General features: G+C 46.3%; 1 protein-coding gene across 1 annotated transcript in view; it reads left to right on the top strand.

Annotated features, from left to right (window-relative positions):
* Window positions 1–18,001, top strand: part of LOC310795688 (protein NLRC3-like) — a gene marked incomplete at its 3' end in the record, with an annotated part of 260,674 nt that extends 242,673 nt beyond the window's left edge. Inside the window, exon 10 of the mRNA XM_083657757.1 lies at window positions 17,806–18,001. Coding sequence (XP_083513883.1) covers window positions 17,806–18,001 — 196 coding nt within the window. The remainder of the gene's footprint in view (window positions 1–17,805) is intronic.
* Between the last annotated feature and the right edge of the window lie 354 nt (window positions 18,002–18,355).

An 18,355-nucleotide genomic window follows, 5' to 3' on the forward strand; every position in this document is an offset into this window, starting at 1 on the left:
TCCATCAATAACCAGGAAACATCATACACCATCCCACTCGCACTTATCACACCACTGCTTACAAAATCACAAACTCAAATGACTACAGACGAAATGGAAGAAGCTATCCTCATGCTCAATCACATCTGAGTTGACATAATAGACAAATCATAGCCCTGACTCAGACTTGACTCCAAGACTCGACAGTCCCTCCACACAGTCCAGAAACCCAGACTCAGCCCCACACAAGGACAAAATTGATTGATATATTTACTTTTACTTTAAGTTTTTCATTTCATAAAAACTATTATTTGCAATAAAAACTTATTGTTTGAATCATATATCTGCCTCCTTTGCTGTCTTTTGTCCGAGTTTTTTATGCATTATATCCTAACTCCTTTAGTCAACCTTGAGCTTACACTTTTATTGCCAACTTGTAGATGTCCACTGTGACCAAGCTTACCCTTTTAAAACATCTGAATAACAGACAAGTAACTTGTTAACTGATAACCTATTAAGCCACTAACAGTTTGACTTAAAGGGTGATTTACACAACCTGAATATTAATCTTGTTATACCTATACAGAGACACTATGAATGTACCATGTGGATTATCTAGTAACAGTTAGGATTTTACATTAATTTCATGAAAAATGGTTCAAATTCTGGCCTTGTGCTTATGCAGACCAGATTTATGACTACCACCACTACTACAAAAGCATTGGCTTTTCAATGTCAAGTCAAGTCAAGTCAAGTTTATTTGTATAGCACATTTCATACACAGAGGCAATTCAAAGTGCTTCACATAAAATGGTTGACAGGAAAAGAAAAGAAAAGAAGAGAGTAAAATGGACATTTAAAAGCATCACAAAAAAAAGAGTATAAAAAGTGCATTAAGCAACTTCATTAAGCACATAAAATGGTTGACAGGAAAATAAAAGATTTAAAAGCATCACAACAAAACTAAAAAAAAAAGAGTATAAAAAGTGCAAAAAGCAACAGGCGCACCAGTTGCAGAAAGAGCTCAAACTTATAGAGGACTTATTGGGTTTGCATAGTAGCTGTCAGCAGTTAAAAGCGACGGTAAACATAAAAGTCTTTAGTCTATTTTTAAAAGTAAGTAAGGTTGGGGCAGATCTGAGGTCTTCAGGCAATTTGTTCCAGCTAGCAGAAGCATAGTGGGTAAATGCAGCCTTCCCGTGATTTGATTTGATCCTAGGGACAGTTAATAAGCTGGACCCTGTTGACCTAAGAGTTCTAGACGGTTCGTAGCGTGGGAGCAATTCAGCTATGTATTTTGGGCCTAGGCCGTTAAGTGATTTATAGACTAATAACAGTATTTTAAAATCTATTCTCTGACACACTGGCAACCAGTGTAAGGACTTAAGAACTGGAGTGATATGATCAGCTTTCTTAGTCTTCGTTAGAACTCTAGCAGCAGCATTCTGAATAAGTTGAAGTTGCCTAAGTTATTTTTTGGAGAGACCAGAAAAAAGGCTATTGCAGTAGTCTAACCTACTATAAATGAAGGCGTGAATTAGTTTTTCTAGATCCTGTCTGGACATGTATCCCCTAATTCTTGCTATATTTTTAAGATGATAAAAAGCAGATTTTCTAATTGACTTAATGTGGGAGTTAAAATTGAGATCGGAATCAATAATAACTCCAAGATTTTTGACTTGATCCTTAGGCTTCAGGGATAGAGACTCAAGGCGTACAGTGATTTTAAGCCTTTGTTCTTTGGGGCCAAACACGATCACCTCAGTTTTGTCTTTGTTTAGCTGTAGGAAATTCTGGCACATCCAGTTATTTATTTGATCAATGCACTGGCACAATGATTATATGGGGGCATAGTCAGCTGAGGAAAGAGTTATATACAGCTGAGTGTCGTCTGCATAGTTATGATAGGCTACTTTGTTTTTTTGCATAATTAGGCCTAGAGGGAGCATATAAAGGTTGAAGAGAACGGGCCCCATAATGGATCCTTGAGGCACCCCACAAGTCATCCTAGTTAGGTCAGATGTGTAATTGCCAATGGAGACAAAGTACTTCCTGTCTTGAAGATAGGACTTGAACCACTGGAGGACCGTACCCGATAGCCCAACCCAGTTTTCCAGTCTGTCCAATAAAATTGAGTGGTCAATAGTGTCAAATGCAGCGCTAAGATCCAGTAGCACTAGAATCAAATTTTTGCCTGAGTCTGTGTTCATTCTGATGTCATTTATGACTTTAGTAAGCGCGGTTTGAGTGCTGTGATGGGGGCGAAAGCCTGATTGGAGTTTATCTAGGAGATAATTTGAGGTTAGAAATCTATTGAGTTGTAGGTAAACAACCTTTTCAATTATTTTGGCTATAAAGGGGAGATTAGATATTGGTCTGTAGTTACTGATTACCGATGCATCAAGGCTACGCTTTTTTAGTAGGGGTTTAATAACTGCAGTTTTCAGGGACTCAGGAAAAGTGCCGGTCACAAGGGATCTATTAACTATTTGCAATAGATCCGACGACAGACAGTTATAAACGCTTTTAAAAAAGCTTGTTGGAAGGGTATCGAGACAGCACAAAGATGATTTAAGGCCTTGCACAGTTTCCTCTAAGATGTCGTGGTCGATAACGCTGAACTGGGACAAATTTATCGAACTAGGGATCTGCGGGTAGGATGATGTCACAGCATTTCTTGGTGGAGCCACTAATAGCCTGCCTGATATTAATAATTTTATCCGTAAAAAAGGCAGCAAACTCATTACATTTGACAGTAGAGAGGAATTCAGGTGCTACACAGAGAGGCGGATTAGTCAGTCTATCAACTGTGGCAAATAGAGTGCGTGCATTGTTCACACATGTTAATTATCTCGGAAAAGAACGATTGTCTCGAGCTTTTCAGTTCGAGGTTGTAGGAGTGAAGACTTTCTTTGTAAATATCATAGTGAATGTGAAGATTAGTTTTCCGCCATTTACGCTCAGCTTTCCTGCAATCTTTCTTTTTGCATCTAACGGATGCAGAATTTCGCCAGGGTGCTTTAATTTTGCCAGACAGCAATTTTAACCTAACAGGCGCCACACTATCAATAGTATTCAGAATTGTTGAATTGAAGTTATCAAGAATCTCATTGACAGAAGCTGTTGTGGGAGGAGATAAAGAAAATCTCTCCATAAACAGCGCGCTGGTGCCTGCATTAATGTCTCGTCTTTTAACGGTTTGTGACCTATTAATGATCTCAGGGGAGATTTCCATTTCAAAAAAGATGCAAAGATCGTCAGACAACGCAACATCAATAGTCAACACAGAAGAGGACTTGAAGCCCCTAGTAATAACTAAATCCAAGGTATGGCCTCGGTTGTGAGTAGGCCCTGAGACATGTTGAGACAGATCAAAAGTATCAAGTAAGATATTCAGTTCTTTGGCAAAATTATCCGTCGGGTTATCAATATGAATATTGAAATCCCCAGCAATAGATATACAATCATGTTCCATGAAGATTAAGGAGAGTAGATCAGCAAATTCAACGAGAAAGCTGGCTGAGTATTTTGGTGGTCTATAGATATTCAGCAGTAACACAGTGGTTGAGCATTTCAGAATAGCAGCAACGTATTCAAACGATGGAAAGTCTCCAAATGTTACCTGCTTACATTGAAACATATCAGAAAAGACAATCGCTACTCCCCCCCCCCCCCCTCTTATCAGCTCTGGGAGTGTCAATGAAGCTATTAGGCGGTGCTGATTCGGACAGAACAGCCACTCTGTTGTTCATATCGAGCCAGGTTTCGGTGAGGAACATTAAATCCAGATTATGACTGGTAATCAGATCACTGATGAGGAGAGATTTATTTGACAGCGACCTAACATTAAGGAGTGCGGCTTTAATATTTTTAGAGCCTGGAACTTCTATCGTTTGCTTCACAAGGGGAATGGAGATTAAGTCTGATTTAGAAACAGATCGTGTTGGGGGGAAAGTATTACGTCTGTATGAAATCAAGACTGGTATCAAAGCATTGGATCGATAGACCAATAGTGGTTTATCGCAGCCAGTTGCACTTCTAGTGTGGGCTGGCGCAGTTCCTTTATAAGGCTGTGGGACCTTGTTTCTATGGGGACAGGCCGGGATGGAGGGGTCTGGCATCGGGCTGGTCGACGCTTGGGGACTTGGACCACAGAGGGGGGGGCAGATTGGGGGGGGTCTTGGACGGGCGGGGGTGGGGCGCGTCGACTCTTGAGGGACTGCAACCACAGCCGACTCTGCCGACTCGGGGTCGGTGGGTCGGGGGTGGGTCGAACCCACCCCTGACACCCCCGACTGGGTCGAGGGGGTGTGGGGGATGGCGGAGAGAGGGTGGGTCGGGGGGGGGGCGGGGAGCAGGTAGGTTGAGGGGGATGTGAGGGAGGGGACTGTGGGGGGGCCAGGTTCGGGGTCGGGAGTGCTGGGTCAGGGGTGGGTCGGGGGGGCGTGGGGCATGGCAGTATGGGGGAGGGCTGGAGGGCATGTGAGGGAGGGGACGGTTGGGGGGCCAGGTTCGGGGTCGGCAGTGGTGGGTCGGGGGTGTGTCGAGGGGGTGTGGGGGATGGCAGAGAGAGGGAGGGTAGGGGGGGTGGGGAGCAGGTAGGTTGAGGGGGATGTAAGGAAGAGGGCTGTGGGGGGGCTAGGTTCGGGGTCAGGAGTGGTGGGTCGGGGGTAGGTCGGGGGGGCGTGGGGCATGGCAGTATGGGAGAGGGCTGGAGGGCATGTGAGGGAGGGGACGGTCGAGGGGCCAGGTTCAGGGTCGGGAGGGTAGAACGAGGGGGATTAGATGGACAAGGGGACTGGGGGATCATAGACAGTCCAAAGCTTATCAGTTTGTTAATCCTGCTGGAGAATGGAATGGGGGAGGGGGGTGGGGAGAGGTGGAGCAGCAAAGAGGTAGAGGAAAGGGCAGCGTCCTCCGCTTCATCCTGGAAGGAAGATGTCATGGTTGGTTGTTGGTGAGCTGGGAGTTTGCAGAGGGGTGTAGAGGCCCGGAAGAGGAGGGGGGAGAGAAGAGGTGAGGGGGAGGGGGGGCAGTGCCCTCCACTTCATCCTGGAAGCAGAGAGGAGGAGAGGAGGGGGAGGAGGCAGCGTCCACCGCTGTAAGGAAGACGTCATGGTTGGTAGTTGATGAACTGGGAGGTCGTGGAGGGGTGTAGAGGCCGCGAAGGGGGGGGGGGTGGGATAAGAGGGCAGGAGAGGAGGAGGGGGGGGCAGCGTCCTCCACTTCATCCCGGAAGGACGTCATGGTTGGTTGTTGATGAGCTGGGAGTTGGGCGGGGGGGAGTAGAGGCTCCGAAGGGGGGGGGGGGGGTATGGGCTGATATCGCCTGCATGGCAGAGGATATTTCGTCTAGTCGGCTGGCCTCAAGTTGTGGCAACAGGGATTGTTGTTGATGAGACGTGTCCACTGGCAATGTGACCTCGCGGCGAGGGTTGTTGCACATTTAGCTGTCTGACCTAGAACTGCTCTTCTGTGGATACCCCTCTCTGTGATTTAACTTTGGCTCCAGTGGGTAAGTGCTTAGGCTGTGTTATTTGTGTTATTTGTGTCTGCTATCTCCTTATTGCTAAAAGTAGTAGTTTTTAGGCTAGTTTTTGTCTCTGAGTGAACCTGTGGCTCAGCTGGTTGATAGCTGGTTGATAGCTCTCAGCTGACACCAGGCCAATCACCCACCTGGGAACGACAGGCGCTGATTAGATAGGTGTGGCTTATAGGCTCCATATAAGTGTGGCTACAGAAAGGTCTTGTCAGTTGCACATTTAGCTGTCTGACATAGAACTGCTCTTCTGTGGATACCCCTCTCTGTGATTTAACTTTGGCTCCAGTGGGTAAGTGCTTAGGCTGTGTTATTTGTGTTATTTGTGTCTGCTATCTCCTTATTGCTAAAAGTAGTAGTTTTTAGGCTAGTTTTTGTCTCTGAGTGAACCTGTGGCTCAGCTGGTTGATAGCTGGTTGATAGCTCTCAGCTGACACCAGGCCAATCACCCACCTGGGAACGACGGGCACTGATTAGATAGGTGTGGCTATAGCCCTGTTGAAGCAGTATTTCTGAACACTGTCAGTCTACAGCGGCAGCGGTAAGCGGCACGAAGACTCGGGCACAAAGACTCGGGCACAAAGACAAGGGAGTCTTTCTGCGGGAGTCCTTCGAGGGGAGGCCATAGAATAGGGTTTTTTGCTACCTCTCTTACTCTACCTACTCATCTACCTAACTATGTGTTTTCTTCCCATCCCTGTTGTAACCTCAGCCCACAGACGCCGTAGACACGGCTGCTTCAGGTGTAGTAACTCTGGTAATCTCTCCCACCCTAAGCGCGCAAACAGTCCTTTTACTATTGCCGGAGGTCTCTGGAACTGTCAGTCGGCTGTTAAGAAAACTGAGACCATCTCGGCTCATGCTCTATCTCAAACCCTCCACTTTCTAGCTCTCACAGAGACCTGGATCATTCCTGAAAACACTGCTACTCCTGCAGCGCTCTCTGCTGCATATTCGTTCTCGCACACCCCTAGAGCCTCTGGCCGTGGCGGTGGCACTGGTATCCTCATCTCTCCCAAATGGACCTACACTGCCACCTCTCTCTCTCATCTGTCTATCTCATCTTTTGAGTCCCATGCAGTTGCCGTATCCCTACCCATCAAGCTCAACATTGTGGTAATCTACCGCCCGCCTGGTCCGCTTGGTCACTTTCTGGATGAGCTGGACACCCTCCTCTCCGTCTTTCCTGAGGATGGTACTCCACTCATCCTTCTGGGAGACTTCAACATCCAGCCAGTAACCTTACAATCTCCGTCTTTCCTTAACTTCTTCTCATCCTTTGACCTTTACCTCTCAATCTCCTCCTACTCACAAAGCAGGGAATGTGCTTGACCTGGTCTTCACCAGATCCTGCTCCACCTCTAATCTCACTGTGACTCCTCTTCCTGTATCCGACCACCACTTTATCACCTTCTCCCTTCCTATCCCCATCCCCTCCCCTCCTCCCACCCATCTCCCCCTCACTCTACCACCACCCGACGCAACCTAAAAACTCTCTCTCCCGACTCCCTCTCTTCTACCGTCCTCTCCCTACTTCCCCCTGCCGAGCAATTTGCTCTCCTGTCCACCGACGAGGCTTCCACTACTCTTCTCTCCTCTCTCTCCTCCGCTCTTGATTCTCTTTGCCCACTCACCACTAAGCCTGCCCGATCTTCTCCCCCTTCTCCTTGGCTGACTGAATCTCTGCGAACTTATCGAACTGAGCTTCGGGCAGCTGAGAGAAAATGGAGAAAATCACATCTCCCTGAAGATCTCTCTTCCTTTTTTTTTTTTTTTTTTTTATGTTTTTTCCCCGATTTTTTATCCCATTTTTATCCCCCGTTTAGTGCTCATTTGAATTACTCAATCCTGGTTGCTACTCCATCCTCTGCTGATCTGGGGAGAGCCGAGACTGATTCCATGCATCCTCCGAGACATGGGCAGTCAAGTCAGCCGCATCTTTTCACCTGCCCGAGGAAGCTTCACCGGTAGGACATAGCACGTGGGAGGTTCACGCTATTCCAACCAGTTCCCCTCCCTCTGAACAGGCGCCCTTAACGATCAGAGGAGGAACCATATAAGCAACCAGGATGTTGCATGTTTTTGTGAAGGGGGTTCCTATATGAAGGAGACCCCCGGGAGGCACGGGGAGAACATGCAAACTCCACACAGAAAGGCCATTTTGCCGACCCCACCCGGGTGGTGGGCACTCGAGGACATGCGGACGGGCACGCATTCCTTCAGCGTTCACATCGGCCCAGGTGGGAATCGAACCCACGACCTTCGAGCTGTGAGGCGATAGTGCTTACCACTGCACCACCGTACCTCCTCCCATCAGTGAAGTTTGAGTGGATAAGGTGGTAGGAAGATCTCTCTTCCTACCACCTTATCCACTCAAACTTCACTGATGTCTCTAAAGCAAAAATCTCCTTCTTCATCTCTGAAATCCAGTCCTCTGCATCCAATCCCAGTAAACTGTTCGCCACCTTCTCCACGCTCCTCAACCCTCCCTCCCCTCCCCCTCCCTCCTCCCTCTCTGCTGATGATTTTGTAACCTTCTTTACTAAAAAGGTGGATGACATCAGCTCCTCCTTCCATCCTCCAGCCACCCTCACTAACACTCCCGACTCCAATCCTGCTCCTCGGCATCCTGTCCCTGGATTTCCTTCCTTCTCTCCTCTCTCTCCTGATGAAGTGCTTAAACTCATCAGCTCAAACCGAGCCACTTACTGCCCCCTCGATCATATCCCTTCCTCTCTCCTCCAAACCATCTCACCTAACATATCTCCCTTCCTCACTACCTTCATTAACTCCTCTCTGTCCTCTGGTCTTGTCCCGCCTGCTCTAAAGACTGCAAGAGTCAAGCCTCTGCGTAAGAAACCCTCCCTTGACCCTACTGCTATTCACAAGTACAGACCTGTCTCTCTTCTCTCATTCCTTTCCAAAACCCTCGAACGAGCAGCGTCCGAACAACTTTCTCTCTATCTCTCCCAAAATGACCTCCTGGACCCTCTGCAGTCCGGTTTCAAGGCCTCTCACTCCACTGAGACAGCTCTTCTTGCTGTCACAGAGGCCCTTCACACTGCTAAGGCCTCATCCCTCTCTTCTGTTCTTGTCCTCCTTGACCTGTCTGCTGCCTTCGATACAGTCAACCACCAAATCCTTCTTTCCACTCTGTCTGACCTCGGCATTTCAGGCTCTGCACTCTCCTGGTTTGCTTCCTACCTCTCGAACCGCTCATACCAGGTCTCATGGAGAGGGTCCCTCTCCAGATCCTGTCCTCTTACCACCGGTGTCACCTAGGGCTCAGTCCTGGGCCCCTTACTTTTCCTTCTCTATATCAGATCTCTTGCCTATGTGATCTCTTCTCATGGCTTTTCTTATCACTGCTATGCTGATGACACCCAGCTTTTCCTTTCCTTCCCCCCCTCTGACACTCAAATCGAGGCTCGCATCTCTGCATGCCTCAAAGACATTGGCGACTGGATGTCTGCCCACCACCTCAAGCTCAACCTTGGTAAGACCGAGCTACTCTTCCTCCCAGGAAAAGACTGCCCTCTCGCAGATCTCTCCATCTCCATTGACAACACCACTGTACTTCCCTCCCAAACAGCTAAGAACCTTGGGGTGATCCTTGACAACCAGCTGTCTTGCTCTGCCAACATAGCTGATACAGCGCGCTCCTGTAGGTTCTCTCTCTACAACATCCGCAAAATCTGTCCCTTTCTCACAAGAGAAGCGACTCAACTCCTGGTCCAGTCTCTTGTCTCCTCCCGCCTGGACTACTGCAACGTGCTTCTGGCCGGCCTACCTGCCACCGACATCCGACCGCTTCAGCTCATTCAGAACGCTGCAGCCCATTGATATTCAACCAACCCAAATTCTCTCACATCACTCCCCTCTTCCAGGAGCTCCACTGGCTTCCCATCTCGGCCCGCATCAAATTCAAGACACTGGTACTGGCCTACAGGGCAGTACACCAGTCAGCTCCCCGGTACCTGCAATCCATGGTCAGGTTCCAAACCTCTCACCGCTCCCTTCGCTCCTCCACCAGTGCAGGTCGCCTCGCCCCTCCTTCGGTACGGGGGCTCAAAAGTCGCTCATCCCGATCTCGACTCTTCTCGTCCCTGGCACCTCAATGGTGGAACGAGCTTCCACCTTCGGTCAGGACTGCTGAATCACTGCCGATCTTTCGGAAAAGACTAAAGACACACCTTTTCAGGCTCCATCTGGGCCCTTCTTGATCTAACTTCGTCTCTCTCTTTCCTTATAAAAAATAAAAATAAAAAAATAAAAAAATAACCAACCTTGTACCACTAACCTAAACTTGTACCACTGTTCCTTCAGAAGTTGTAGTTGTCATAGACTGTGCTCCATAGTTGATTGTTCTATTGCTGACAAAAAATGTGTTATTGTAAGTCGCTTTGGATAAAAGCGTCTGCCAAATGACGTAATGTAATGTAATGTAATGATTGATGTTGAAGATAAGATTGGCAGTGAACAGCCTTGTGCCATCCCTGTTGAGTCGACCATTACGATTGTAGAGATGGCTTCGATCCCAGAAGAGATTGAAGTTGTCAATATAATTCACATTATACTGAGGGCAGACATTTGAAAGCCACGTGCTTAGGCTTAGGGACCTGGTGAACTTATTGACTTTGTATCCATTGGGGGGCAGGGGACCACTGATAAATGCCTCAATATTGAGTGAGGCTAGGAGCTTCAGTAGGTCCAGGAAGTCACGTTTTAGTTTTTCTGATTGCTGTTTCAGAATGTCGTTGGCTCCGATATGCAGGGTAATCTTGTTTAGGGAGCTGTGAGTAGACAGGATTTCAGGAATTTTCTCTGTTATGTCACAGATCATCTCATCAGGGAAACAGAGTGTAGCGGTATTGTTTTTAATCCCAATGTGTTTAATATCCGAGTCTCCGATGAGCAAGGATGTTATAGGGGGCTGCGGCCTGCTAGCTCTTGATAGCCTTTGAGGCTGTGGCCTGCTAGCTCTTGATAGCCTCCTCGCTTTGGGGCTACCTAGGTTGTCGGATAGCCGATGGGCCAGTCCAATATCCATATCGGCAGTCGATACAGGGCTACCCAATAGCGGTTGAAATCTGTTTACCAGCTGTAGGGACATCAGTGGTGGAGGAGCAAAACTCTTCTTTCCACTTCTCACAACAATCCATGGTTGATCAGTGCTAGTGCTATAGTAGCTAATGCAGGCCAGCCCGTGGCTGAGCTAATTTCCGGGTGATAAGAGGCAGTCTCTGAGGGACCAGGGATCACTAATCTTTTCGGCTTCGCTCCCTGGACATTCCAGAGGACAGTATCAGTTTGTTTCCCCGAGATAGCACAGGCTTGGGAGGTAATGTTTTCGGGAACATGAGTGGGCAGTTTACCCAAGGATGTGGGAGCTAGCAGACTGTTAGCATTCATGGTATCTGTGATGGAAGATACATTACCCGATGAGGGAGTAGCTAACGCTAAGTTAGCATTCGGCATCGTAGCTTCTGTGAATCCATTGGAAAGGGAGCTCTGAGGCTGTGTAGAGGTAATCCCAGTGTCTTTCAAACAATAGATGGTAGTTTCCAGTATGGCAATTTTTTGAAGGTGGCCAGTACATCCTTTACAGGGCGACATGCCCTTAGCGGGGACAGGGTCCCAAATCCACAGCAGGCAGGCTGGTAGATAGAGGCCGCAGGAGATAGCAAAAGCAGGCAAGCGATAGATAGCAGCGGAGCACAGCTTGTACACGACCGTACACGCTGAAGGCTGTCAAAGTCAACAAAACACAGCGCCAGAAAGCTCTATGTACATGTTGTGACATCGGGTACTCACCACGTGATGAAATAATAATGCATAGTCCCGTGAAACATCATTTTCGTAGCAAATCCGAATCGAGTTACTTCCTTGTATTCATGCAGGGAAGCATGTGTTGGTTGGTGACAACCAATTACTTAGATCACCATTCAGGAACAGTTTGTTTAATCCTTTCCTCACTGAGCACATCTATAACCATGATCAGAAGTGTACAGTAGAAGCAGCACACTATCTTCATCCAATGGACTCGGAACACCACAAAAGCAACACCTCATAAGCTGTCCACTCATGGCTAACACATCTAAGCTTATCAGGAAGCTAGGATTTGAAATTATGACAGTTTGCCTAGAAAAAGTCCATTGCTTAGTAAGCCTCTTTGACAGCCACCATTTGGCTTACCACCACCACTGCTACTTACTACATATTACTTACTGCATACTTGGTACACTTGTGCACATATCAACTCTGACTAAATGTGCAATTCAGTGTCTATATTATCTGACATATAACCCCCAAGTCACCAGAAGCTTGGACCCTGCATCGCCGCTTGCGGCTATATTTTTTATTATATTTTCTTTGGGGGAGGGGGGAGGGGGGGGCACCAGCAAAAATCTTGCCTAGGGCACCAACTTGGTCAGGCACGCCACTGGCCAGCCCTGGGACTAAGCAGTTTGCTGCCAGCGTCCTGAAGGCAAGAAAAAAGAAAAAAGAAAAGGATGCGCGCATGCGCTGTACAGCGGGAAGCGCTGTCTGCATGAATACAAGGAAGTAACTCGATTCGGATTTGCTACGAAAATGATGTTTCACGGGACTATGCATTATTATTTCATCACGTGGTGAGTACCCGATGTCACAACATGTACATAGAGCTTTCTGGCGCTGTGTTTTGTTGACTTTGAACGGCGATATCGTTATCGATACTAATGCATGCAGAGGGCGCACTTGGAAAACTTACTGAATGGGGCTTTAATGTGGGAGTTAAAGTTGAGATCGGAATCAATAATAAAGCCAAGATTTTTGACTTGATCCTTAGGCTTCAGGGATCGAGACTCAAGGCGTGGAGTGATTTTAAGCCTTTGTTCTTTGGGACCAAAGACGATCACCTCTGTTTTGTCTTTGTTTAGCTGTAGGACATTCTGGCACATCCAGTTATTTATTTGATCAATGCACTGGCACAATTATTCTATGGGAGCATAGTCAGCTGAGGAAAGAGTTATATACAACTGAGGTTCGTCTGCGTAGTTATCAATCAAACCTTTATTGACAGACACTTGGTCCATAGAAGTCACATACACAATTACAAAAAGCACATAAGAGCACAATAAAAGAACAAAAGTACATTATAAAAGAGATTCATACCAGAGTTTCCACATATGTGACTAGTATCTCACAGTGCTTAGCCCAGGATCAGTGAGCAACTTAATAATAACATTCTGAGACACGTTCAATCTACAAATTAACCTGTACCTCAGATTTCTCAGAAGCGCCTGGAAAGTGGCCACCCCCGCCTTGCAGAACAGGTCACTAGCACTGCTCCACCTGGGCTTTTTCAGCAAGATGCGCATGCAGTCATTATAGGCAACCTGAAGTTTATGCATGCTTGCCTTCTTAAACTTTGCCCACAAGGGGGCAGTATAGATAGGGGTACAGTAAGCCCTAAAGAGTGTGATCTTCACATCATCAGAACAGGAGTGGAATTTCCTGACCAACATGTTAGCCTGAATGTATAACACACGCCACTGTCTATACATATCATCATCATCACCCATATGGTCTGTGATGAAGTCGCCCAGATATTTGGTTTTGTCACAGACACATAGAGCATGCTCAGACAAAAGAAAGACAGGAAAAGCAAGATCCTGGTCCTCTTTCGTTCTACAGATCATAACAACACTCTTCTTAGCATTGTATTTCACATCAAATTGGACCCCGTAATCAGAACAGAGATTCAGCAGATGTTGAAACCCAGCGCTGCTGGTGGAGAAGATCGCCAGGTCAACCGCATACATAAGGTGGTTAATCAAGGCGTTACCGATCATACATCCTGTTCTGCAGCCTCTTAGCTGGACAGAGAGATCATCCATGTATAAATTAAAGAGAGCAGGGGAGAGTAGCCCCCCCTGCCGTACCCCATTACCAACACCAAAAGGGGTAGAGACACTATTGCCCCATTTTACCAGCATACTCTGGTTGGCATACCAGTATGCCAGTATGCGTATTATGCTGCCAGGCACACCTCTTTGACTTAATTTTAGAAACAGTTTATGATGATTGACTCGATCAAAAGCCTTCGATGCATCTATAAAACCAACTAAAACAGAGGAGTTCTGCCTTTTATAGGCTTCGACAACCTCCTTCAATGCATAGATACACAAATCAGTGCTATGCTTGGCCTTAAAGGGATACACCACTTTTTTGGAAGTTTAGCTCATTTGCCACATCCCCCCAACATAACCAAGATACACCATGCCTTACCGGCACTGTCCGCTCAGTTTACAGTGAGTACAGTCGTGAAGTTAGTAATTATCGTCATAGAATGGAGGCTAATGGTACAGCTGTTAAAAGTCTGCCAAAACACACATCTCACAGCGCCAAAATACATGTTGTGCTTCGGGTACACACCACACGATGAAATGTTAATCCAAAATGCACATAATCTGTCTTTTTGGAAGGAAAAGAGGTCGGCAGCCATGTTTGGAAAGTAGTGCCGGGAGATACCGCCTAGTGAGATACCGCCTAGGTATCTCCCTACAAAAACCACTGCCAAATACTCATGTTTTGGTATTTTTTCATCTTCTTTGAGTTGGGATGTGGTAAGGCCTGTGGCTATGTCTCCATTGGGTTTCTAGCCATAAATACAACAACCACAGGTAATTGTTTACACTCTAAAAGTGACATAGAGTCATTCTGACACTTGAAACAGAAACTTCAAAGTCTTACGGCCGGGACACACATCTTGCATGTGCGTGGCGTGTGCGCGTGCGTGGCGTGCTTGCTGCGGCTGGCACGCCCGCGGCATCCACACAGGCAGCGTGGCTGGTGCGTGCAGCTGCTGCGCTGCTGCCTGTCTGCCAAATATCTTCCTAGTATAGAGTTTACCATTTATTAAATTTGCTATAAACAATACAATGATGATTTTAACTGAAGATCGCTTGGGCTCACTTCAGAATTGAGGCAGTATGATTTGTGTGTGTGTGTGTGTGTGTGTGTGTGTGTGTGTGTGTGTGTGTGTGTGGTGGGGAGGGGAGGAACGAAGCCACGTTGTAGCCTATCTGGTTTTTCAGAGGGCAGGAGAACTGCAGCTGTGAGCTCAGCTCATCCTCTCGTCTCAAATCAAAACGAGCCTTGATTGGCAACCAGAGTCAAAAAAAATATGCCGCAAATTCGCCCAGAGAAATAAACACGGAAGTGTTGTGAGAATGTTATTGTTGATATAAAAGAGAATATGCTCTCAATTGTATAACAATGTAATTTAGGATGTTACCTGAACGCACCACAGGTGGTTACAGCCAATGACATGCACGGAAAACGTATGTATGTGTGTGTGTGTCTCTGACCCAGTGTCAGTGTCAATAAACAGCTCCATGGGAGAAGAACCACAGAGAAAGAGAAACTGTTCCTCGTGTATATTTATTTCCTCCATCTTGCTGCTGCTCTGGGAGTGCACGCGAGAACTGTTGCATTAACCCACTCTGCTAACAGTTATTATGTCTGCTTTGAAAATAGTGCTTGTATGATATGATTATGAACAGAAATAGGTCATTTTTAATGTGTATTTATGTAGAGACGCTAGAGACACGCGCGCGGAAAGCTGAAAAAATAGGCTTCGCTTCTATTCTCTAGATGACGCGCGTCTCACGCTCGCAAGACACGCGCCTGAGACGCGCGTCTGATGCCGGTGGTGTGGCTGCTGTAACCTGTTAACATGGGAACCAAAATGAAAATGCCACGCAGACACCACGCAGACGCACAGCACACGCAAGATGTGTGTTCCGGCCGTTACCTTTCAGAAAAGGTCAGGCAGTTGTCTGTAACCCTAGCGGTTCAGCCACAGTAAGCATTTTAGTTTGGGTATGTCGTTTTCACCATTTTCTTCAGAAATAGGTGGCTTTAGAAGAGGTTAAGGGCTTGCACAGTTTCCTCTAAGATGTTGTGGTCGATAACGCTGAACTGGGACAAATTGATCGAACTAGGGATCTGCGGGTAGGATGATGTCACAGCATTTCTTGGTGTGGAGACACTAATAGCCTGCCTGATATTAATAATTTTGTCCGTTAAAAAGGCAGCAAACTCGTTACATTTGACAGTAGAGAGAAACTCAGGTGCTACACAGAGAGGCGGGTTAGTCAGTCTATCAACTGTGGCAAATAGAGTGCGTGCACGATTGTCTCAAACTTTTCAGTTCGAGGTTGTAGGAGTGAAGGTTTTCTTTGTAAATATCATAGTGAATATGAAGATTAGATTTCCGCCATTTACTCTCAGCTTTCCTGCAATCTTTCTTTTTGCATCTAACAGATGTAGAATTTCACCAGGGTGCTTTAATCTTGCCAGACAGCATTTTTAACCTAACAGGCGCCACGCTATCAATATCATTCAGAATTGTTGAATTGAAGTTATCGAGAATGTCATTGACAGAAGCTGATGTGGGAGGAGATAAAGAAAATGTCTCCATAAACAGCGCGCTGGTGCCTGCATTAATGTCTTGTCTTTTAACGGTTTGTGACCTATTAATGATCTCAGGGGAGATTTCCATTTCAAAAAAGATGCAAAGATGGTCAGACAACGCAACATCAATAGTCAACACAGAGAGGACTTGAAGCCCCTAGTAATAACTAAATCCAGGGTATGGCCTCGGTTGTGAGTAGGCCCTGAAACATGTTGAGACAGATCAAAAGTGTCAAGTAAGATATACCAGTTATTTGGCAAAATTATCATTTGGGTTGGGAATAATGCCGTGACACTCTTTCAACTGAAGCGGGAGGTCAAACAGTAGGTAACCACCTCATTTTGATCATCCAAAATACGTTATTTTTATAGAATAAAATGTGTTATAGTCACTCAGTCAGAGCAGGAGTATCGTTACACAGGCTGCTGGTGAACAGCGTGGCAGGTTGCTGCGGTGGGTTTAACAAAAAAACAACCGTGACTAATAGCAGTGTTAGATAAAATCATCAGGTATTTGTGTGTGTGAGCAAATTGATACTTACTATGAGCTAAGGGGATTTACACCAACATGTAGCTCTCTTTTGAGACTGTGGCTCATGCAGTCCTTAACTGCACACTTCCATTTTTGTCCGTTGAAAGATGTCAGGGAAGAAGAAACAGAGAGATCTGCTGTCAGTCTGGGCAGTGAAGGGTCAACCACCCCCTGCCAAACTTTCCAGGTCAGAGGAAACAGTGGAGGAGGCTGTGGATCTGACTTCTCTTCTTACAATTCTTTTCATTTCTACTTGTGCTGGTCAATTTTGAACACTATATATGAAATAGCAGGAAACTGTTTTTTAAGTTGCACAAATAATTGGGTGGAGAGGAGCTGCCTGAATATTTGACAGAATAAGACTGGATAATGACATCCGACAGTCTAATCCTAATGTAGACTTGGACTCTGTGTATTCTATTCATTTTAGCAATTGATCATATTTCTTGCATGTTCACTATTCAGAGTAAAGACAGAGAGAGAGAGAGCACGAGGAGGCTGACAGTGCAGGGAGCGCAGCTGGCATGGGGGTGAAGACTGAATAATTACATGACAACAGTAATCCTAATGTTAATTTAAATTGAGATATCCCGCTAAATCTACCCTAAAAAAGGGACAATTTTTTTTTGCCCCCAGCAAAGCTTGCCGGAAAATCTCACTCCTAACTGTGGCTGAAACTTGGCAGCCCTGTAGATGCTATCCGCATGGATGCAAGCTAGCTATCTATTCAATAACTGAGAGTGGCAACCACTCGAGTTAGCTCTCAAATGCCCTTTCTCTATCGTCACCCCAGCCGGGGTGGACGGAACACGCTACACGGCGGTAGCGACAGGTGTTAACCACACAATAAGGCAACATGCTCTTAGATGATGAGCTTGTCCGTTGCCACTGGTGAAGAGATGCAGGATCGGGTCCCCGAATCCTGAAGAATCTCGTCCACACAAACCTTCTTAAGGTGGACAAATAAGACGGAATTAGCCTAGCTTAAGTGCGCAAACTATGAGTTAACACAGAGCTTCAATAAACACGCCCTCTAGCGAGCTGGAAGAAACAAAGGAGTGGCCTCCCCTGGTCTGGCGGACGTGACGTAGTCACGTGGGTAAGGAATGAGAGTGGCCGCCTCAGCCCAGGGAGGTACCACGCCACCTATTGGTGGGTGGTTGGTTTTATATAAAGATCATTTTTGGAGCAAAAATAACATTCTTCCAGTGGCTGCGTGCGCAGCGGAGATGGCACTAGAGTGAGAGCTTGAGTTTGAAACGAAGTAAAACTACATGTTTTATTCCTTATTCAGATTGGAGAACTGCAGCTTGTCAGAGAGCAGCTGTGCTTCTCTGGCCACAGCTCTGAAGTCCAACCCCTCCTCCCATCTGAGAGAGCTGGACCTGAGTAACAACGAGCTGGAGGATTCAGGAGTGAAGCACCTGTCTGATCTTCTGGAGAGTCCACACTGCAGACTAAGGGCTCTGAGGTCAGACAACATGTTTTAATGATGTGCTGACATGAATAGTATATGAATATTGTGGTGAAACCTAATTTGAGGACGTCTATATAGAGTAATTTCATCTGAAATCAGGCTTAGGACTCACATTGTCTTCCTATTGTTTTCACCCATTCCTGGTCTCTTCAAATGAATGAAGATGAACTTTGGTGATGATATTTATTCTCCATCGTTTTAAAGACACAGGGCTCCAAAATGGCTCCAAAATGGCCTCCATAACCTATGGAGGACAAACTTTGATGTGAGAGTGTTGGAGACAATGAAGGAATTTAAAATATGATAATTAATGTGGTAATTACACAGAACGTTCAGAGCACATAATATTACACATAATATGTTGCAG

This window comes from Poromitra crassiceps (assembly GCF_964638095.1).
Source record: "Poromitra crassiceps genome assembly, chromosome: 21".
In the NCBI taxonomy this organism is placed as follows: domain Eukaryota; kingdom Metazoa; phylum Chordata; class Actinopteri; order Beryciformes; family Melamphaidae; genus Poromitra; species Poromitra crassiceps.